This window comes from Cinclus cinclus, chromosome 23, assembly GCF_963662255.1.
Source record: "Cinclus cinclus chromosome 23, bCinCin1.1, whole genome shotgun sequence".
Classification (NCBI taxonomy): domain Eukaryota; kingdom Metazoa; phylum Chordata; class Aves; order Passeriformes; family Cinclidae; genus Cinclus; species Cinclus cinclus.
Window position 1 is genome coordinate 4,874,495 of NC_085068.1, and position 24,014 is coordinate 4,898,508.

The 24,014-nt window shown below is 40.0% G+C and overlaps 1 protein-coding gene across 1 annotated transcript; it reads right to left on the reverse strand.

Annotated features, from left to right (window-relative positions):
* Nucleotides 1-1,531: 1,531 nt before the first annotated feature.
* PER3 (period circadian regulator 3) lies at nucleotides 1,532-23,873 on the reverse strand. Its single transcript, XM_062507797.1, has 21 exons — nucleotides 23,644-23,873; nucleotides 22,421-22,572; nucleotides 21,739-21,854; nucleotides 20,719-20,920; nucleotides 19,679-19,727; nucleotides 17,806-17,948; nucleotides 17,374-17,452; nucleotides 16,675-16,781; nucleotides 16,264-16,420; nucleotides 15,271-15,376; nucleotides 14,785-14,910; nucleotides 14,225-14,351; nucleotides 13,024-13,168; nucleotides 12,276-12,403; nucleotides 11,634-11,837; nucleotides 10,760-11,011; nucleotides 9,538-10,274; nucleotides 8,268-8,433; nucleotides 7,523-7,703; nucleotides 6,765-6,915; nucleotides 1,532-5,391 (listed from the first exon to the last, which is right to left on the reverse strand). The coding sequence occupies exons 1-21, from the start codon at nucleotides 23,871-23,873 to the stop codon at nucleotides 5,290-5,292; spliced, it is 3,660 nt and encodes a 1,219-aa protein (XP_062363781.1). The 3' UTR covers nucleotides 1,532-5,289.
* Between the last annotated feature and the right edge of the window lie 141 nt (nucleotides 23,874-24,014).

Below are 24,014 nucleotides of genomic sequence, written 5' to 3' on the forward strand. Positions count from 1 at the left end.
ACCTTAGCTTTTAAAACTACAAAATACTTTCTAATATTTCTGGCATGCAAAGAAGCAATACCAAATCAATTTGTTACTCCAGCTAGCCAGCTTGCAGCAGCAGGGGCTGAGGAAGAATTCAGCTAATTCTAATACACCAGAACTTCATCAGAGCCTGAGACCTTGTCAGTCACAGTCCTCGCCTCTGAAAAGGAAGGAGTTCAGACTGTCTTTGGACATCACTGGTACCTCTCAAAGAGGCAACTGTTTGAGACACTGTTGAGGACCCATGTGATTCCTTCCCAAACGACATTCCTGGCAGATGCCAGATAAACTCAGGTCTAGGGCCCAAGAGCAGAGCCTGGCCTGTTCATGGGGCCAAGCAGGCAGAGCCCAGGCAGAGCTGCACAGCAGGTCTGTGTGTGATGGATATCCTGACAGGGATTTATGCTTCTGTGAAGCAAAACCTACTACAGAAAAAGCAGGCCCATTAATTCTGAGAATGGGGTGATTGAGCATCACAGGTTCAATTTCTCCCCAGCTGCCAAAAATACAGCAGTACATCATGCAGCTCACCTCTGACATCCACACAAATGTGTAACTTCAGGCTTTCAGCTGTGAGCCAGAACTTGAGCTGGCAGGAGGATGACTACTATTGACAAAGCAGAAATGTGGAGAGGCTGACAGAGCCTAAATCTCTGAATAAAAACATTGATCCACCGTGAACATTTTTCATTTCACAAGCCTATTCATTTATCCTCATTTTTGGAATATATAGACAACTTGACTCACATTTTTAAGAATGCCTAAAATGACCAACTAAACCTTAAAAAAATAAAAAAACCTCTCAGCAATGATACATCCAATGTTACTTTCAAGATGCCTGTATTTCAAGGCACTGTATCACTTACCTTATCAGAAGCAGTTCAGTTATGTACTCATCTAAGATTACTTCTTTCTTTTCCAATTTCAGTATGATCCTACTTTTGTTCTGTATCTTGTACTCCCTGCAGGCTTCTTTAAGCACTATCAATCATATCTCTCTGCTAAGTCCCTTAAAGCAGAAAAAGAAGAACAAATTGTTGCTCTGCAATTAGTTAAGAACTTCCTTGCCTATATATGAGACACGCTCATTAATTAAACCTATGATTGTTTTTTCCTCTGTACTTCCTCTAGAACAAATTTTTTTTAGAAAAGTGATCACAGACAGAAGCTTTAACTCCTACATGCCAAAACCCAGACGTTTAGAAATACAGTTGTAATATTTCACACACAAAATGCTTGCCCTTATGGGATACAGTTAGAAAAGAAAGAACATATCCTGGAGTTGGGAAGATGGAGTGTGACTGAAAAAAGCAAACTATCACAAAATTCCTCAACAAAACAGCATAAATGGCCACTACATGGCCATTTTCACTGTACCCATGACCCCATGGACAATGTATCCAAACCCATACACAATCAAAAAAAGGTATTGAGCATTCTGTTAAAAGTCTATTTTCTACACATTACCAAGAACAAAATAAACACACATTTGAACAGTTTTTTGCAGCATACTTTTTCAGTTTTATTTATAAAATCAGATGCTCCTTTAAAGTGTACAGTTAAAATTACAACTGTAAATTCAACCACAGCTGAATATTGTTTCAATAAAATACTCCTACCAACCGATGTAAAAATTCATTCAATTGTGATTCAAAACTCAGTTCAGCTGGAAGATAAACTTACCAATACATTACTCATTCAGCAAGTATTTACCACACTGTAAAAATACATGAGGGTCCCTTCTGTTCACAGCAATGCCATGAAAATATCTGCACAACAACTCATTTTTTAAAAACATAATTCTACATTTATGAATACAACAGCAACAAAAAAATGCCAGCGAAATCCTCCGAGGGTTTCCAAACTGCTGACACCCCCACAGGGGGTAGTAACTGCATCAGTGCTGTACCAGCATGTTTTCCCTCTGACCACTAAATAAGTGACTTTCCAAGCAGCTCTAAACTGTCTGCAACATTTTTCCAGGCAAAATAAAGCCACAGAAACGAAACAGCAGCAGGTGCAAATCCATCTACAACACTCACTCCATTGGCCTTTCTGATCAGAACTGCATCTTGCTGTGATTACTTCAGCACACTACAAGGACTGAAAGATTAATACAAGCTGAAGAAAAAACTGCCAGCTCCTGAAAACTTAAGGAAACGAGGTCAAAGGCTTTATAAGGCATTTCACTGAAAGATGAAGTTGTGGTTCTAGCAGGGTACCTTGGGAAAGTTTGGGGGTTTTTTTTAACCTAAGTGGATAAAACCTGCCGATTTTGCAACCAAGACCATTTAATTCTTGGGCAAATAATTGTTTAATCACACAGGACACTGATTCATCTGTTCATTCCTCTTATTCTCCCACACCATAATTTTTTACCACAATCCAGGATGTGTGTAGCCCCAGAGAAGGGATCCTGCACCTAAGATTTAGCCAGGATTACAAACCTGGAATTCAAACTCCTAGGCACATGAATTTTCATTACGTATATGGCCAGAGGGTCTATGGTATTCACAGCAATTCAAAAACTGGCTGGGCTTTCTGTTGCTCAGTGGTTCTACTGGGCACAAATTCACAGCAGTAAGGGGTACAAGAAGGGTTAACATCTCCAAACAAGAAACACGGGTAACATGATCAGATTTCTACAGAAAGAATCTTGATCACTTGTAGCAAAGACAGCACAGAACACAGCTAGTAAAGACTCCCAAATTCTACTCCTGAATTTAGAATGAACTGTGGGTATGCACCTTTGTGTCTCTCTATCTTTTTCTATAGCTGGGATAATAAAATTATCTTTTGGACATGTTCATGGACCTACGGATCACAAGCATTATTCAAGTGTTAGGTACATACTGCCATTCTCCTGAACTAAGTCTCACTGTTTTACATGAGAGATGACACGTCTGCCTGCTAAGACATTGCAAATCAGCTCATTTTCATACTTGGGAAATAAATGAACACTTTCAAACTCAGAAAATAAAGATAACATACACAGAAGAGTCTATTGTTAGCAAAACTTTCCTTCTGGCTTAAGCTTCCAAACTATTTTGAAGGAGACAGCTGTCCTTACCTGAAATATTCAATTTAATCTATTTCACTAGGTTTTGAAATGCATTAAAGCCATCATTTTAATTTAAACACAGCTAAGCAGAATACATTCTAGTGCATAAGTCTAATTTGTAAGATAAGTTAATTAAGAAGCTTCCCAGTCAAGAAAGAGCCTTTACACAAAGTATCTGATAACATGTTTTAGAGCAAATATTTTAGGCAGTGTGGTTATAAAGCAGGTTATGTTTGGAAAATGCTGTAAAAAGACTAGGAAAGGTAGAAGATATTGCCCACATCCTCCTACTTGAATACATAACCTGCTACATGTAAACACCTACTAAAGACTCTTACTTTAAGAGTTGTTTGAAGTTTGAGGATGTGTGGACCTCTGCTGATTTACAACAGAAGAAAAAAACAAGTTCAAGCTGAAAAAAACTGAAAGACAAAGAAATGTAGCTAAAGAATAAATAAAAACCAACAGGTATAGACAGAGCAGGCAAAAAAACTGAAAAAAACCCCAAACCCATAAAAAGAATGCTGCCTGAGTCAAATTAGTCTTGAAAACTCAGAATTCTGTAAAAATAACTTTCCTTAAAATAAACTTCAACAAGAAAGACTGTCACTGGATTGACTTTTACAAGTAAAGAAACCTTTAGATAAATATAGTCTTCCTTCAGTGACCTGCAGATCACAGTATTTTACTTGAAGTTTTACCAGTAACTGAAACTAGATAAATGAAAATATTTCACGCACCAGCAAAAGGATTACACAAAACAAAAGGGTAAATAATGTGTTACATTCTAAAACTCTGCTGAGAAAGCTAAGGTGATTAATAACACCACAAGGAAAATCTGATTACATCCAGCCTTTGATAAACAGAGGGGAAATCAGACAAAATTTGCCAGGTTTTTAGCCAAGCATGTCCTGTTTGAAGAGCACTTTGAGACATTAATGAGAACAAGTCCTTTTACATATTGAAAGTGGTTACCACGTTCTGAACTACAAACTCCTTTTTCATCCATGGATTTCAACAGCCAGAGACTCCATTACAAGGAAAGAGGTTAAATCTTACACAGGATGTCAACAGTGCTAAGAAATAACAAATATGTAGTCTGATGTTCAAGTTTAGTTCCACACCATGTGAGTTTTGAAAGCAGAAGAAATGAAATGAATTATTTTTGGTTTTGGCATCACCACAACAAAAACAAATCAAATGAACTGCTTAACTAATTTCCTACTTATGTCTGGATTCAACTCCTCTAACCACTCAACAAAGAAAACATTAAGATACAAACCCACCTTCCCAAGCACTACCAACGTAAGATAAAAGATTTTATGTAACTACTTTAATTGATAACTACTTGCCTTGATAGAGAAAATTTTCCATGGTTCTGTCTATAAAACCAGGGCCTGTGGATTCATACTTTTGGGTTTGTTGGGTTTTTTTAATTGCTGTATGTAATTTGACCTCTGGTGTATTTGCAAACCAGTTATCCTCAATTAATTTATATATCTGTCTTGATAAAGAGAGCTTTAAAATCAAAAGCTGTAGAACAACTTGACTCCAAAACACACATCACAAAAAACATAGGGAAAAATTTGCTTCTTTTCACTTCAATTGACTTCTTTTTGATGGGCACGAGCTAGCAAAAGGCATTTGATGCAGAATAACCTGTCCGGTTTCAGCTGCTCTTTAAAAAGCCTATTGGATTCTCAAACCAGCTACCACCATTTCAGAATATTTGGATCTTTAGTCCACTTTAAATAGTGAACAAAAATGAAGAGTACTGTAGCTTGGCTTCAATACATCCACCTTAGAGAGCAAACACGCTCTGATGAGTAGGTTCATCATTCACAGGTTCTTAAACACTGCATCTTTTCACACTTATTTGCCAACTTCAAAAGAACAAACACCCAAACAAAGAAAAAAGTCTTTGTATTTTGCTCATCATTGAGCAGTTAAAGGTTACAAACATAACCCATTCTGTGTTCAAGTCTGTGAGGTCAGAAAGTGAAACAGCCTCCCACTGAAAGATTGTCTTCAGAGTCATGCCAGGAGCAGAGGGGTAATGGAGGAAGATGAGTTTCATGTGTGACTGAAATATTTCATACTGGTAAGAGATGGCCATGGAGATTCACTGCTGGTATGGAGCAAAGCCAGAGGGAAAGAGGGTGGGAATTACACCAATCAGTTCACTGACACAGGTGCTGATGTCCTCAGCGTGGCAGGACTGGAGGTGGCTCTCCCTTGTTTTCCATGCTCTCATCAGCCACTGCAGCCTCACAGCTTGCTTCCCTGCTGTCACATGTAACACAGCCCTTGGAAAAGGAGTAAGAAATAGTACTTTAATTATTTTTATATTTCAAAGGGTCAAATCCTACGGAATGATACATTACAGTCTCTTGAAACCTCTCACCAATGGGGTGAGAGCTCTCTAAAAGCAGAGATTAGATCTTGCAGATATTTGTACCTGCCACTTACCGTGCCTCTGAGATTAGTTAATTTGGTTAGTGGAACATACAGTTCTACCTTTGAGATAAAAAGGCATATGACTTTCTTGAATTTGAAGACCTTATCATTCAGCTTTATAAGCAAACTCCTTATTGAAGATTTGAACTGCAGCCTGAACAGCAACAGCACTGACCAACAAACAGCTGAAATACCTGAGTGTATTGGTATTTCTTTTCTTCTTGAGAAATGATACAATATTGAAACAAAGTCTCCAAACAGAAGCCCTGTATTTCTTGCTACTGTCATAAGCCTGGTTGTTTTTGCAAAGTCACAATCTGCACTGGAAACATGACTTTCTGCTTAGAAAAAACATGACTTTCTGCTTAGAAACGGTTTCAGGACCATAGATAGGAAAGAGTGATATTTACATACCAATACATTTCCTAATATTTGAGATCATAAACATTCAACAGAATTTTCTACAAGATCACTGGGCATAATTTTGCTATCTCAATCAAAGACTGTTGTTAACCACAACAGGACACATATTATCAATGAGGTATTAGGAAAACAAGGACTAGTTTTCTGGTCTTGTTCCATAGCCAAGGACATACATATTCTCCTCTTAAGAATAAATACCACATCTCAGAATGCCACACTTGACAAACCCAGCCCAACATGCAGTGCTAAAATAGACAAGAGATTTTTCTGGTACACAAGTACATGAACACAGCCTTACAACTTCCTGTACAACTCAACACTGAAGCTCTAGGTCTTTATGGAATTAGATCTGTCTTGCCATTCTCTATAGCACCTGGGAGCACTTTAAACTGATTAGGACATTCTCTAATATCCATCAATGCAAACCAGAAGCAGTTTAGTCGAGTGCCCAAGAGTTATACCAGCTAAAGTAATGAAGTATAAGATAGAATGAATGAATACACCTACACGTAACTGGCTAGTTTTGTGTTTCTTAAAATACACCTGACTCTCCTCTGTGATTGAGCATTTTTCAGCTTCCTGAACACACTTGATCTAATTTTTACTAATACTCCAGCATTATATGCTATTCAATTATAGCAACAATTTTATAAGAAAAAGAGCAAAGGACTTAATACCAAGAGAAAAAAAGCAACTCTAGATGCCCTACTTGAGATCCTGACAGCCACAATCCAGCACTGTAAGATGGCACTGGTTGGAAATGCCTGGGATGACCTGCAGCTCCTTTCTCACTGCTCACCTGAGTGCTGATTTGCAGGGGGACAGTCTGGGTCCGGATCCATGAGTGCACCTCTGCAAGCTCCTTCTTCTGCCCATCTGTAAACCAAGGCTGCTGCTTTTGCATGACTGCCAGCTTCTCCAGATCCTGCTTTAGAACTTCCTCTTTGACTCTGAAAGGAAGAGACAGCTGTGAGCACAGCCATACTACACACGCAAGGCAGGCACTGACATTGTGAGAGTCTCTTCACCACAATCTATGGCTGAAGCCTAGACAGCATCAGCTGTTGAAAGGGAACTTTGTACCTTATTTGCTTTGTAAGGCTGCTTTCAACACTGGGCTAACAGTCTGAGGTTTGTTTGCTGTTGATATTGTTGGGAGTTCTTGGTTGTTTGGTGTGGGGGTTTTTTAATGGCTTTATGTAGTGCTTAGTTTAATGTGGAATCCAATTACAAATTATATATGTAAGCTACTTACAAGCAATTTGCAAATAACCCGTAGTTTTACCCCTCTATGCATTCAAAGTACAGGACAATAACCAATACCATTAATACTTCAGTAAAAAAGGTTACATATTACCTTATTTTAACAGATGGGGGGGAATGAGAAAGAAGTAGGCAAAAGTAAGTAAATTATCAGGCCTAAATTGCTCAAAAATAATCTAAGACACCTTTTGGAAGTTTCACTGGTTTGTGTGCTGTTTCCACAGTCTTACTTTAATCCTATAGTTCCATGCACAGTTCCAAACTACATGTCAGAAATTGTTGATGTTTTCCAACCTGTTTGGCATTTGGTAATTCATTAGAACTCTCTCAGGTGTGCAATCCATCATCACCCAGGCTGACTCATGTTTCGATTTATAAGCTGTCCCTTTTTCTTCTGCTTCCTGATTCTTCTCTTCTTTGGAAGCTTCAGAAGAATAATTACTGGGAAAATATTTGGTGCTTTTCCCACTACCTGCTGAGAATGACCATGGAAAAAAAAAAAAAAAAAAAGGCAGATGCCTGGAAAATCCCAGTAATTCAGCACAAAAAGTACACCACCCCCAGTGTACTCTTGCAAGTTAATTCTGTAAAACAAACACAGGCATTCCCAGATGATTGCTCTAGGAATTACTACCTATTGATAATTCAAAGATAAAGTGCATTTTCTCAAATTATTCAAGATCTCCAAAGCTCCATTCACTTTTGTTAAAATTAATTGGCTCAACTTCTCTGCTTCTGAGAGGTCCTGCTCTAGGCAGATTTACCTTTAGTCAAGTAAGGTGTAAAGCAGTATTTAATGCAGAGAAAAGTGAAAATCAGAAAAATGAAGAGTGACTTCTAGGTTAAAGGAGTAGCTTCTTAGACTCACATTTCCAACTACAGTGACTGAAGCAAACTTGGCTTCAAACACAGAAAGCTGATGAAAAGTAAAGGCCATGGATCTTCTCACATGGATTTCCCTTCCCCACTACAGTACCCTGCTATTAGTTATGTTAGCAAGCCATCTAGCACCAAATACCTAAATCTTGGTCTTCCCTACCTGCGCCATGACCAGAAGTCTTGTTGAAGCTAGAGCCTAAAGAACCAGATAAAGCTGATCCACCGCCTAAAGCTGCTGAACCTGAACCCAACTGAGAGTCCTCGTACAACGAGCGGTCAGGAAATTCAAGAGCAGCATTGTTACCGTTATCTTCTGGATCATTATCCTGGAGACAAAAAGCAGATCCAACACATCCACAGAAGTTACATTTAAGTATGCAAAAGGAAATCCATGCAGTTACTGAATTTGTCACACGTTGACCAAGTTCTCATAACAATTCAACAGGTATGGAGTTTTTAGCTCTGAAAATGACTGGCAGTTTAGAACTCAGGATAACACTCTTCATAAGTGAAAGATCAACAAGCATCTGAACTCTAGTTTACTGGTTTCTGCTGTAGATCCCTCCCCAGTTTGTCAGGATATTGTACATTTGCATAAAGTTAACAATTTCTACTGACAAGAGAGGAGTCAGTTCCCTTCACATCCTGTTAGATGGCATGAAGCAGCCATACACATCAAGCAAAGGTGCACTACAGGGAAAATGAGAGTCTTCCCCTGATTCACTAAGCGAAGCAACTGCTTCTGCAGCTCCAGGTACACCAGCTCCCCTTTCAGGACCCTACCCTGCAGTTTCAGCTGATCCAGCCTTTCCAGCCCAATCTGGATTCAGGAGGCAACATTTTTTTCCTTGCCTGCAGAGCTCAGATTCCTGCCTCTGAGTTTACCGCGGAAGTTGGAGAGGCCTTTTCTATGCCCATGTATGGAAACCGACCCACACGGATCCCTGTTCTTCTTTCATTAGCTGCATCCCTGGGAGACAGAGGGAGTAATTAGAAGAGTATCTTCCCTTTGTTTTGGTTCTCCACAGAGACTGTGGGACTGGGTGAAAAAGGATGCAAATTGTGCAGCACTAACCAAGTTCCACATGCATAAAAGCCCCAAATCCCAAATTCTAGCTGGCAGTTCCATTGAAAAGGCTGCTGCCAGAATGCTGAGCAGAAGCAGCTTGTGGCAGCCTAGACCAGAAGATCTCACATTTCTGTCATTTACTAAGTGCCCACACTGTACTGGTACAAGTTCCCACAAGCACAAGTATAAACTGCTTTCTCCATTTCCTGTGCTATTCATGACCTGCCTACATAGCACAGCCAAGAGAAAAAGCAGCCAACAAAATCTGTGTCCCTGACACACAGACCATCACCACCGCTTTTGGTGACACAACACCGTGAAAGTCAGTTTCTCCTCTACACAAAACATCTCTCTTACTTACACATTTATCTTCTGCATGTGGCTTAACATCAGCACTACTGGAAAGCTCCATAGGTTTTGGCAGCTCTTCTTGAAGCAAATTCAGCTGAAGTGGGGAGCTGCTCCGTGAGCTGCTCAGCAGTAGGGCCTGGTCACACTGGCCCTCTTGCTGGTCCTCCACGGATGAGTGAGGAGAGGCTGGAAAGGGCTGATCCACAGAGTGTGGTGCTACTGGTGATGGAGCACAAGGAGGGGGTGCTGGAGGTAGTGTGGTGCATGGATATGAAGAGGGGGGATAAACATACTGAGGGCTAGGGAGAAAGACATGTTGAGGAATCTGAGCATACATGGGGAAACCCTGAAAAAATACAGCCATAAATGTGCCTATGTTTGGGGGATAAAAGACTGGGTATGACTCTGTTCCACAGTATAGCTGTGATGAGGACATGGACTGAGGCTGTAATGAGCGAAGGGCAAGCTGCTCTCCTCCAGAAGAGGCTGGAAAAGTAGACACTGGATTTGAATAGGCAGGAAATCCCATAGGAGGATGGACATTCAGAGTGGAGGAGCTCAGACAGGACACTTCTGAGGGAGAGAACAACTGTTTCTGATTTGTTCTCTTCTCACATGGAAGACTATTTCTATTTTTACTAGAAGAGTGGCTATCTGAGCACTGTCTCTGAGGTTTCTGGCGCTTGAATTTTCCATGTTTTCCTTTTTTACAGCTAGCTGGGCTCATCTGCTTTGCAGGGAAATCACCTGAGGAAGAAAAATAAACATTCACTGAAATCACAGACCCAGAGAAATAAAAAGAGGAAAAAAAAAAAGGGGAAAAACACCCAGATAAGTGAGTATGGCTTAGTCAGAGAGCTGACTTTCCTCTGGATAATTCTTCCATAAACCAGTGATGGATTTGCTGACACGTACAATGTTTTCCTTCATGTCATCAATTTTCTTATCAAACATTTTGGCTTATCCCAATCAGATCTTGTACGTTCTTTCAAGGGGATGCAACAAACTACCTGGAATTTGCAGGTTTTAATGCTATAACTATCTGCTTTGTGAAAAGTCTAAGATAGCAAGATTCAAGATGGAGCAGACATTCTTTGTGGGCAATCCAAACGAAGCATTCTGTAAGCAGCGACAATAAGACACTCATTTATACAAAGGAGAACCAGACTTCATGGCTAGGCTGGTCTTGCAAATCATCTAACAAATCTTTATTTCTCAAAGCTGCTGCATACCTTGGGCACAGGAATGTCTGTTGTTACTTCTGCTTCCTTGTTGAAGGTAAGTCCTAAATGGAGAGAGCAAGACCCTCTGTCGAAACTTGTCAACATAGTTCTGCTCCTCCTTTTGAGTGTGGGCTGACAAGGTCTCTTTTGTTAGCCCAACTGGCTTTAAGTCCTCAGGCAGCACCGCAAGACTCTGAGCACTCACAGGAGGCAGCTCAATTTGTTCACTTCCAACAGCAGCATCCTCCATTGTAGTCACTTCTTTGAAGAGAGACGAAAACAAATCACTCTTTGCTCTGCCCTTCTGGTGTCAACTACCACAAAACCCAGAGTGTTACAGAGAAAACAACCTCATCTGAGCTACTGAGCAGAGGCATTGGGAGAAAAGTCTTTCAACTCAAATATAGTTACACTAACATCAACAGAGCAAATTACTTTGCATGGTCTGGAAAACTTCAAATCCACTTTGAAGTTAGAGGCAATTCTTTCTTAATATTTTCTTACAACAACTCAGCTACATTCTCTCTCTTTTTTTTTTTTTTTGCTTCTTTCTACATTAAAATGAAGTAACATTGGCCCCATAGTAATTTTTATTTGAATCCTCAATGTCCAAAAGCACATTGCTGTGTTTTGAGGCATATGCAGTGAAATTCAAGGGGAAAGGCAACAGTGTAGTCTGTTAAAACTATTTTATTAAAATACCCTAAAAACTTCCAGGCTCAAGTTTTTCTTCACATCACCCTGAGAAGTACCTTAGTATTTCAGAATTCACATTCATTGAGGATGTATCTTAAATGAACAAAGCTTTCTCACCTTGTACTTCAGGCTGGAAACATTGTGTAAATTTAAATATCAGTCAGTGTTTTGTGAGTGTGAACAGTACCTGATTCAGGGTGTGGGACATGCACTATAGTGCTGCTGTAGCTGCACTGGCTGGTGACAGATATGACACTTGGAGCCTTGTTGGACAGGGTCAGGTCTGCCAGAGGAGCTCCCACCATGCCTGAAGTTGTCTGGTCTTTCAGCGTCTCTTCCAGACCAGCAGATATTGGCGTGTGGGACTCAACTGCTGACAGCATAGTAGTATCTATTGGCAAATGACAAAGTTTCTACATGGAATTCCATTCCAAGCACTATGCTCCTAATTCATCAAGTCTCACCGGTTCAGAAATAACCAGTAAATATGCAGACTATTAAATAAGACAGTCTTATATACTAAAAAAAAACATTTACATGCCAGTGCAAAGGCAGCACATACTAAATGTGGCATAAAATGAGTGAGCAACAGAAGGTTCATTTAACAACAATAAAGAAGAGTTCCTTTGATGCATTCAAAGACTTAACATTTTAGCTTATGTTTAATTGGGAGATCTAGACAATTTAGGCAAATATTTACTAAAATACTGTTAGCAACACAACAGTTTAAAAAGTGGACAAACCTTGGAACACATAACAGTGACATATAAAAAAAATCCCAAATCAGTTTTTGTGGTTCTAAAATGATTGTCAGTACACTTTGTGTTACCTTCCAGTGCCCTGACTTCCTGCTGACTCTGCTGGACTTGTTTGTCATCTTCTGAAGATGACGATGATGCATTTGCAGATGATTTACATTTCCTTTTCAGTGCTGGAATACTGCAGCTCTCTAGATATCTGAAATGAAAGCATATCACAGGAAGCTCTCTCTACTTTGAGGGAGAGTTTTTCTCCATTTGGAGATACAAACATTTGAACAATCCAAACTGGTGATCCAGAGGTTGTTAACTAGTATTTTAAATTCACTGCAGGAGGTTCTGGACACGTATCTGGTTTCCAAGCAGTATTTTAAATAAAATCTATCATCACTCTTTGAGGGGGAAAAAAAAAAAAAGAAAAAAGAAAAAAGATTACATTATCCACTGGGTTAAAAAATACTGACATTTTATAAATTATATCAACTTTCTGTTTTATAGGGATGTTCTCAGAATGTGTAATGAGAAGACACTGACACATTAGGACCATCAAAATTCACTTAAATTTCTACTACACCAACGACAAATCTCAACAAATAGTTGCAAACAGAATCTTAGGTCCTAAACTTTTCATTACTGTGTAATTCAGATTGGGCAATCCATCCCAATGCTCAAAGAGGCAGAAAACTTTACAAACAACCCCAAATTTATCTCCCAACTCAAACCCCAGACAGTTTAAGGCAAATGCAAACTGTTTGGATATTTACTTTCTAACAAATAATCTTAAATTTATACCACTAAAACTGTTTCACAGTTTATTACCTGATGATACTATCAACACAATTGATCTGCTGATAGGAAGGAACATGTGGAGTCTTCTTTGGATCATCATAAAATGTGTTGCCTGGTTCATCTGTGCTACCCCCTCTCAGTGTCTGAAGAAAACAGGAAGCAGTGTGCCTCTTCCCTGGAACAGAGGCAATACTTAAAGATTCCTCTCAAGGGCATCTAAACACTACCCTCACACAGACATATACACACACACAGATAAATATATAGTGGAAACCACATAACAACACAAGGACATATGGCTTATGACAGCATAGCTCTCATTACAAAGTTATTCTGCATTTTCATTTCCATTTATATGTTCTGAGGCAAGGGAAGCAGAGGGGGAAAGTTGCCTGAAAAAAGCCAAAACCCTCCCACCCCACCTTAAACATCCACTCAAAAAAGCAAGCAAACACAAAAGAAGACAATACAGAAAACCCCCTGCATTTAAGTTGCAAATATAGCTGCAATCAATATTACTCTTCTTTCAATTTATACATCATAGAATCCAACCCATTATTTAACAGTAATTCACAGCTTTGTATACCATGAATACACTGTCCAGAGTCCTATCAATATTGACACAGTACAATCCTCTAGGACAACACCAGCAGTTAACTTTAATAGACAGTATCACAGAGCAAAATGCTTTAATAGAGATTCCTATGATATTTGAGGGAGCATCCAGGATTGTCCATATATTTGTGCTACATACAAACTGCAAATTATGTGCATTAATATAACATTAAGCACTCAGTAACTAAACCCCTAGTTCAGTGGGAAGTGAGGCCATATTGTCTGGCCTATGACAGCTTCTAGGAGTTCATATAAAGTAACCAAGAGGAGCTTCCACACTACTTGCTACAAGCACGTGTGCATTTTCACTAGAAAATCTTGAAGTATAAAAAAGGAGAGGTCTGTTAACCTAGAAAGAGACATATGTTCCTCCATATTTCAAGGAGGAGTTAGAAAGTTATTGCATCTGCTGAGGTTGTTTTTAGGGGTGAAATGGAGGGAGGGTGGGGGGAATTTGTTTGTTTGGGTTTTAAGCAAAACCAGCATCTTCTCATGTGTAAGCCACGCTAAGAAATGCTATCTAAAGTTCTTCAGTGTAACACCAGATAGCCAAACACACAGCTACACATCTACAGGAGTTCATGTTACCTTCAGGATCATAACTACATTCACTTACCTCCCAAAACTTCTGAGCTCACAGCCTGTTCATTTGCATTCTGTGGCTTGCTCCTAGATGCAATGTACATCTGCTGCCCCAGGTTCTTTATTCGGTTGACATCTGCACAAACTTGTTGCAATGTCATCTTGAGACATGCAAAAAAGGCAAAGCCAGAATAAAATGAGTACAAAGAAGCCATAGAAGCTGACTTGGGATCTTGTATTCTTCAAATTGAAAGGGATAGACTATCAGCCTAAGACTGGTATCTATTGTTATTTCTAAACTTAACTAATCCTGTTATCATGATTAATTTAAGTAAATTAACTACAATAAAGCTCAAACAGCCTCAGCATTTGAATGTTTTAATATCCATGCCATCTTCTATAACAGTCAGCAGAACTAAGAGCAAAAACCAAAAGCCAGCACTCCATAATTAACCTATTCAGCTTGAACATGGCTTTATTCTTCCAGCTTCAGTAAAATTCATGATGAGAAGCACATATGTACCCAGTAAACATTTTCATTTTTACAGGTGTATTTTCACTACTCTGCAGGCAGTGACACATGTTTAGACTTACTGGTTCCTGTGTTTCCTCTGCACAGTTCCCATTGGAGTCACTTGAAGATGCTATGCTGATGTAGTGCTCATAAGAGCCACTGCTTCCAAGGCTTCCATAACCACTGGAAACATTGCTGTGAACTGGCTGTATGAGAGGGGAAAATAAAGTTTTAAAAATCATCCTCTGAGAAAACAAAATGAAGGAAACAACATACTTTGCAACACAGAACTTCAAATAAACAAATACATTCAAGTGAAAAGTTCTCTACCATGCTTCAAACTGTTTCAAGATGCAGATTTACCTTTCAACATAAAGACTTGGCAAGAATGTCAAACAGTTTGGGGTTTTTTTTTGGTAATGAGGTGGGCCTGTATCCATGTAGAACTTTCCTTTCAGGCTTTTTAAAAGACCATCCTCAAAACAGCCCACTAATCAGACTCAAGTTTCTTTAGTCTCTCACTCAGAAGACTGGCCTGTGATCTGAAACTCTTTTGCCTTCTTTACCTGCAGAAGCAGTTTGTAAATTTGTCCTTGTAATTCTCTTATCTCTTTCTCCACGCTGCTAGTTTCTTTACTTCTTGGGGCAAAGACATCTTCATTCAGAGGGCTTCTGCAGAGAGCCAACAGTATTTCACTAATCATTTTCATTTGATGAAGAAAATATAACTATAAATGCTTAGAACAGATTCCTAATTGATTATGACTATTTTGACTGTTCTGATGAGACAACACAGAGGAATGTCATCTGTCTCAATAGCTGCTCTGATGGGGCAGTGCTATGACAGCAGGGAAGCTCCAAGGAAGTCAATACACCAGCAGAGACACCAGTTAAGGTTGATAAGCATATACCCTTCTGTCTCCTTCACTCAGAAGGCAAACTCATACCCCATAATATCCTGTATAAAAGATCACTTTGAAAAGTCAGAAGGCCGCTCCTAAAAGCCATTTCCTCTAAGAGAAATCAGGTAAGAAGGCAGTCAGTCATATTTTCAAATTTATTGAAAACTAAGGAGAAACATCTGAAAAATTAATTTGTACATTCAATAGTGACTGCATTTTAAAAAGACATTGCCTTGGTAAATATTTAAATGCTCTATCAAGTAAATATGCCAAAGGGTCAATTACTTGGGTTTTTCTAGTGAGCTGAGCATGAATGAATTTTAGGTAATTATTTGTTAAAGTGATCTAATTTTATGCTGCTTTCTAGCTTTTGCTCATCTAAAACTGGTACTTTGATTTAGACATCAACCATATGCAAAAACTTGCTAAAATAAAAAGCTGGCTTTGCCTTTTTCTTCAAAGTAAGTCACTTATTCTCACACTTAATAAACAAGACTGATGCTGTTCTGAAGGAATGGTCTGAAGACAGATGCTAGGCTGTTGTCATATCTGCAAGAGCAAATTATGTCTCTAGTTCAGTACTTAGTCTGTTTTGTTTTGTTTTGCAGAGTGATCAATGAAAAGCACTTTATTTGATCAATTCTACAACTGACTTACGTCCGGACTTTGTGTCGGCCAATGATGAACACAATTTTCCTGCTCCAAGGATTCACAAAACTAGACCAGCTAGTGTCCAGTATGACATAATCCCCATTTTGAGTACAAAATCTAATAGGTAAATGCTCAAAAGGGGGTTGGCCAGCAAATTTCAGTACTGAAAGAAAAAAAACAAAAACAACACAATCAAGAAACAAGGTTTAGCTTACGACACAGTAGTGAAAGCACAAACACTAATGACTGGGGCTCTTAGAACTTTGGCAATGAATTTACTTTGATCTCAAACTGACTGCATGAGTTAATTAGTTAATTTTTGTCTAGATTGCAGATCAGTCACATGTCAAGCAATATGATAAAGGTACGATAAAGAATCGTAAAACCAACTGAAATTCCTCTAAAAGCAGCTCTTACTTTTCCGGTGAATAGTGATCATCAGAGGACGATCTTCTGGGTGCAAGTACATCAGAATGGATGTTCCAATTAAATCCTGAGGTAAGTAACCCAACAAAGGCACTGCTCTGAAACCCAAACACATTATCACAGCTTATAATGTATACTTCCATCCTTAACCCTTTGCTGGTCAGTGAACTGCCCATGCACAATCTTCAGTGAAGTGAACTAAGGCTACAGAACATTTCCCAGTCCATCTCATAAGCCTGCACTGTAATATTGACACATAAATACCCATGACAAACATTTCTGTGCCTGCATATTCAACAGATATCCACATTTTGAGGCAGTTTTGTGCTTGTTTACATGCAAAAGGGGGAAAAAAAGCAGATCTTGAAGACAGTGGGTCATTGGCAAAAAGTTAGTAATTATGCTCATTTTCCACTGTTGATGCAGCCACAGCTCTCCATTGCCCCTGATAAAGAAAACTTATTGCAGTTCTGTTTAACATGTGTTTTAAACTAACAAACATATAAGACTGTATCTGTGGAGTGTGAGATGTTTTCCATGAGTGGACTAACACAAAACTGTTTTGTTTAATTACATATTACCAATCACACAGCTCAGCTACTTTACTTGGGCCTCCAGTTGCATCACTAAATGTTTTTTTTCTACCTCTCCACACATACCTCATAGCTCTTAAAAACTTAAATCTCTCACCTGTCATCTATGTCCAGAAAAACACATCCAGGGGTGTGTGTGGTGGTGAATATTCTTTTATCCATAGGAATTCGAGGAGCTAATAGAAACAAAATATGCACTAAGACAGAAAACTTGGGCACTGCCGTTGCTCATTACATTTACTGGTTCCTGAACTTAGTAATTGTTTGCTTCTTTCTAACTAGTAACTCAAAGAAACATTACAGATTTTTAGGTACTACAGACTTCTCTCAAAAACAACAAGTACAGGTCAAACGCTTTGGGGCCTGGCAAAGGCAGCACAGATATTCTGGATTTGCATGTATGCACACAAGCTGCAATTTACACAGGTGAGACTACCCAAGCACAGGTTCTAAACAAAGGAAGAAGACTTTCATACACTGCATTTTTCTATTGGTTTGGACTTTTTTCCACTGGAACCTCCTGACTTGCCTTCATATCCAGAGTGGATTTTCTCAGCCAGAGCTAAGCAGCAGGACTCTGCATCCACATGGACAGAAGTGCACACATGGACCAAGTATGGGGTGATTCGGAAAGGGTAACAACGTGCTTCTTGTTCTTGATCTTTCCCACCCCTGAGAAAAAGCAAAAGGAATTAACACCCTGGTTTCAAGGCTCACTGTGCCAGGGCCAAGGACCCTGCCCAGAGAAGTTATGCTAAGCACAAACCAAAATAATCAAGCACACTCCTTTGAGTCAGCCCCAAGGTCAACACACTCAGCAACACTGACCTCCCTCCTGCTGAAGTCAAGTAAATGTTTTGTCTCCAACACTTACATTCAGACACTGTCTAGAAATACTCATACTCTAATCGTTAAAGACTACCTTCTAATTCTCAGTCCAAGCATATTCACAAGTGCCCATTTGTCATTGTGCTCTCCTGCAAGCTAAATAGTTTTTTTCTGCGTGTTGTTTACTCGGTACCAATTTTAGGGAAAAAAAATTAAATCTCTGTCTCCCTCAAGGTTAGTTTTCACATACCTATGTAAGAAAGACTGCTCCAGACTTGGTGCATTGTTATTCTTTGACTATCCTCTATAAGAATCTGTCTTCCTATAATGTGTTTGAACTGTAGCAGCACACAACATTCTTGATGAGAGCTTAACCATGGCTTTGCAACAGCTGCCAGAATGATTGGTACTTTCTACTGCAAGTGCTTTCCCATCTCTTATAATTTCAACATTGTACCCAGCTCTTACAGAAAGGATTGAGTTAAATTTTTGAAGATTATCATTTACACTAAAAGTTACTTTCTTATTCCACACTTAGTTTTATAAAATGTTTCTAGAGAAAAGTGAGTGTCATAAAACCTACTTCTGACACCTCTGTCTTTGGGAAAACAAAAGATACAAATGGAAATTGGATATTGCAGAAGTCTAATTCATAAAAAAAGCCGTTTTCTTACTTAAGCCTAGAGTGAGTGCTTGTGAAAAGATATTTTTACTCATAAAGCCAACATAGTCAAGAGATCTGTTACATAAGGGAAGTAGACAGATATTGTACAAAAACATGGAGAAAAACTGTTGTAAAATGTTTATGTAGCCAACAAACAGGTCCCTCATCCTAACATTGCTATCTGTCCTGCTATCTTCACTTCAGGGACCCTTACACAATTCAAGAGACAGAGATGATTTAAGAGCTAAGGTTGTTGAAACACGTATGAATGAATCAATGATCAACTGAAAGATGAGCAAGTGTCATATCTGCTCAGAAGCAAACAGTTCTTACTGAAATCCAGAGATCACCTGAGTCTAGGACAGAACTGCACTGATGATTGAAGGTCAATCTCAGTATTTTTCCTCTTCTAGCTCCAAGATTAGTCAGGTACTAAGCAACAAACAGCATTCACAGTAGCAGCAAGTCAGGCTTCACAAGCCTCAGGAGTCAGGCTTCACACTGGGACTTAGGCAACCTGAGTTTCCCTTAAGGCTTCTGCCCCAATCTCTCAAGCAATCTTAATCTCAAGCAAAACACTCTTTGCCTCCACTCTCAAACAGTAAAAGGGGGAGCAGCAATTTTTCACAAGATCATTCTCCTGCATGACAGTACTTAAGGAAACCAATAGGTCCAGGAGAAAAATGTATAAACAGTTTTCCTTCTGTCCCAGTGCAAGTTCATGCATCACTCTGGGAAAGATGTTCAAAACATGCTACTTGATGACAATATCAAACACATAAAGCCCATTTTGTAATGGAGTTTCATGAGCTCACACTGGTCAGCTGGTCAACAATAGAACAGTTTCTGCTAGTACTGTACCCCTTCACTGTCAGCCTTCACAAAAATAAAACTACAATAATGTACTTACCTGATCCTACAGAAAAAGGATTTCACCTGGGCATACTCGTATGGAGAAGCTAATAAGATGAACACATTGAAAGCATCAGTTAATATCCTTCAAAAGGTCACACCTATCAGAATTATGTTAAACTCTGCATTCTCCAGACTTTCTGAGCAAGACTGAAGTCTCACAACGTACTCTTTATTAGAGACTGAACAGTCTGTTCCCACCTCAAATGTTATCTTTCCTCTCTAGTCACTCTTAGAGAAATGGCTGACTTGGAACTAAATTCAGAGGAAATGCATAAGAAAAAACAACAAAAAACACCTTTCTCCAGTGCATCACTGTGAAAAGGAAAGGTGGTATTTCCTGGCTTTATGAGCCAAGTACCAAAAACTATACACAGACAAGAAAACCACAGCTCCACTGGGGTGCCACTGCTCTGCTGGGTAGGCACATCACTGGTATCAAAGTTGTGGAATCCCTGGCATTCAAAACCTACAGATGTCTCATATCCTTTGATACCAAGGACTTTGGACTTCTCAGAACTGATGCCAGAACAGCCCCATGTTAAGGTGGGCAAAAGACACAGCCTTGGCCTGCAAGTTATGTTTGAACTGCTCACAAATAACACAGGACTCAAACATCTCAGTTTAGACATATCCAGCACTAAATAGCAAATCAACTTAAAACTGGGGATTGATGAGCTCGGCTCACAAGTGAGCAGACCATAAAGACAAAGCACCTAAGCTTCCACAAGGTGTAGATTAACCTACTTTAAGCTCACAATCAGACTTATTTTCTTTTCAAAAAGCAGCAGTATTTGGAATGAGTAAGATGATACATAAACAATGAAGCACGCACCTTTTATTTACCCCAAGTAGGAGTTAAGCCTTTAGGAGACTAGCAAGGATTGCTCCCACAGCCACTCCAGTTTTCAAAGTGGAAAGGAACAAATGAGGCTGATGCATATTGCTAGCATAAGCCTTTAAAATTAACTACTACTCTGTCCTCATTCTGTGAAGACAGAAAGAAACAGAGCATTTAAGAGCATTGCCACATCCCACCTGTTTGACTTTCCATGTTCCAAAGGGGCAGGTGAGACTGATCAGTGTGCGTGTAGAACACACTCACATCCTGAGGGACAAGCAACTCCACAAACCGGGAAGAGTCCAACACTTTCTTCTTACAGTTCAGAATAGATGCTGCCTGCTCAGAAATATGCACTATGCGTCCAGACAGCAAAGAAAATACAGCCACAAATGTGTCCTGGAAAACAAATATTAAAGGTAATCATTGCTTGAAACGTGGAAGTGACAACATAAGGACAAAAAGCAAAACAACCCCAAAACAAACCAACAAACCCCAAACCACAGCCTCAGGCTGAGGTTCAAAAACGTGCTGGGTGGTGTGTGATCTACTACATTCTCCACAGTGCTACAGCAGTGCACTCAAGGCTAGTAAGACTGCATTAGTCTTCTCAAAACAGATTGATGCTTGTCTTTGCTCTGAATGATTAGTTATCACCCCACACACTCCTCCACAAATTTCAGAGGATTCATCAACATTCCACACACAAAAACATTCTGAGCGCTTTCCAGTATTTTTTGTACTTTTTCAAGCATTAGCAATATTTTTGATACAGCATCCAACAGTACCGAATTTCAAGAAACACTTCTTTTATGCAGAGCCAGAAAGCACAACACATATTGGAAAACAAAAAAGAAAAATTAAATGCAGAATACAAGTAGAAACCAAAAGTCCCTCACAAGTATGGATATGACTGGTTTTAAAAACCCTCTGATGTCTTAAAAGATTAGACTCCTGTAAACAAATTTTCAAAGAGCTATTTGTTGCTTCTGGCCAAGGAAAAAAAAAAAAAACAAGCATATCCTCACTCACTATTGCTGGGTACTGACACAGCACAGCTAAGATATAATCTTGATTTATCTTAAAAAATTTGGAAGGATTGTCTGGCTAAAATTTAAGGACCTTTCAATTTTACACATTCTATTTCCATAAAACAATGCTAGGAGACTAAATAGAGTGAAATGGAATGAAATCCTTGAATGTGCCTGAATTCTTACAGTGTTTTTTGGAGTGTGCTCAGATGCAACTGCCACCAACTCTTCTATGCTGTATGTCACCACATCTGTCTGAAAAGCTCTTCGGTCATTCAGAGCCTGGAAAAAGTCATTGTTTGCTAATTGGGGAAAAAAAAACAAACAAAAAAAACAGAAAAAGCAAAACAAAGACAAGGAAGTCAGTAAGGAGACTACTTGGAAAGTAATTCTTACAGCCCTTGTACTTTTGTCATCTTTTTTGTGAAGTCCAAGGTGAGATGAGAAGGTGTATGTAATGACAAAAGGAAAAGGAATACCAACTATACTACTGGACTAATCTTATTTTATTACAGAAAACAAGCATGAAGAAGTAGTACAATTTCAGCTACCTAGTTCTGTGGGAAAACACAAACTAACCAATAATGTTTCCAAGTGGGATGGGAATGCCTTTTCTCCACAGACATAGAAAGTTACTATTAGGCATCTCTTAGCTATGGGACTCTGAAGAAAAGAGAAGCAATAGGGGGCATCTCAACAGAAAAGATAGCATGGTTGTTTAACAAAAAAAACCTGGCAACAAAACCATAGAGCTCCAGAAAGTCAATTCTTTGCAGGATAACTGGAATGTAATCTTTTAATGCTACTTGTTTCCAGACACTTGTATGCAAACTATGCTGCTGTTCTTCCAGACTGTCTCCACATGTACCTTGAACCTGCTGGACACACTGCAAGGCATAGTTGAGAGCACTGATGGTACTGGGCTTGTTAGAACTCCTTTTCTCTTCGGGCAAACACCTTTTCATTTCTTGGATCATCATCATCATATCTTTGTGGGACTGGCTCCAATTCAGCTGTTCACTGTAAAACAGAGGTTAAACTTTACCAGAGAATTCTGCTGTAGGAGATATTTTTCCTATCACCCAATTAAAATTACTCCCTAAATCAACATTTTAGGGGAATGGCTGCAGAGTCATGCAATATCCAGGAACGTCCTAATGCTCAGTCACATTTCCTGTTGTACCTTTCTCACTTCTTTGCAATTGAAGCATTTCTCCTCTACCTTCCTCCTTCCCAACTCCACTGGCATGGATGGCAAAGTCACATCAAAACCACTCTGCTTGCTAAGATGCCTAGCAACTAAAAATAAGATGATGTTTACTCTAGATTTTCTAAATATCACAGGTATTAAAATAATCAATAAACGCTGATTCTTGATCTATGTTTTCCTAGCTTTGAAGGCTGCACCTAGTTATAAAGCATCTCAGGGAACCATAAAGTCCTCAAAATACACCTGATGCAAAGATTTTATTCCTTGTGATTTCAGAGTCTTCATCATACATTTTAGCTGTTAACTTCAATAGCTGCAGAAATGTTAACAGATAAAACCTCCCTCTCCTTACATTTACATATTTCACTGACTAAAAAATAAGCAGTCAATATCCTCAAATCACAGATTCTAATCCTACAAATGAGATATGAACACCATTTTTAGTAGCATTTTTTTCCAGTTGACACTATCATTAGTATTGTACTTACTATACAAACCATTACATAAGCGCGAGTATTATGTGGTAACTTAACATGCCTGTTTAACGCTGCACACGTTATAGCTCTTGAACTCTTTTTTTAATTAAAAAAATAAATCACTTCATTTCTGAACTCTGACGAAAAATGTTATTTCGGTAATTTCTGCTTTGCTGATGCTAAATGGTCTTTAGCTGAAGCACACATCTAAGCTACCCAAGGGTCGCTGACGTGAGCGGCTCAGCCGATCTCAGAATGAGGCACAGGTGACCGGAGCCGCGAGCGGCTCCGCGCTCCCCGCACCGGCACACGCCGCGGCCCGTGACCCCCGGAGCCCCGCAGCGCTCCGGGTCCCCGCCCCTCGCCCGCCCCGGCAGAGCACATCCCCGCGCGCTGCCCGGGTACCTGTTGGCTTTTTCGGCGGCCGAGCCGCCGCCGGACTCAGGGCTGCGCAGCTCGGTCCCGCCGGGCCCGGAGTTCCCCGTCCCGCAGGGGCCGCTTCCCGCGCACGCCGCGCACCGAGCGCCCGCAGCTCCCCCGGGCGCCGCCGCCTCCCGCCCGGCCCCAGCCCAGGCGGCCGCGGCCCGAGCCGCGCCGTGCTCCGCGCTGCCGCCTCGGCGCTCGCTCGCGTCCATCCCGGATCCGCTGAGCACCACGGCACGGGGGGCATCGGCTGCCACGGCTCCTCGGCGCGGCCGGACCCCGGGCCTGCAGGGAGAGCACGCGCCGCCTCACGGGACGATGGGAGGAGCGGTGCCCCCCTCTCCGCCGAGCCG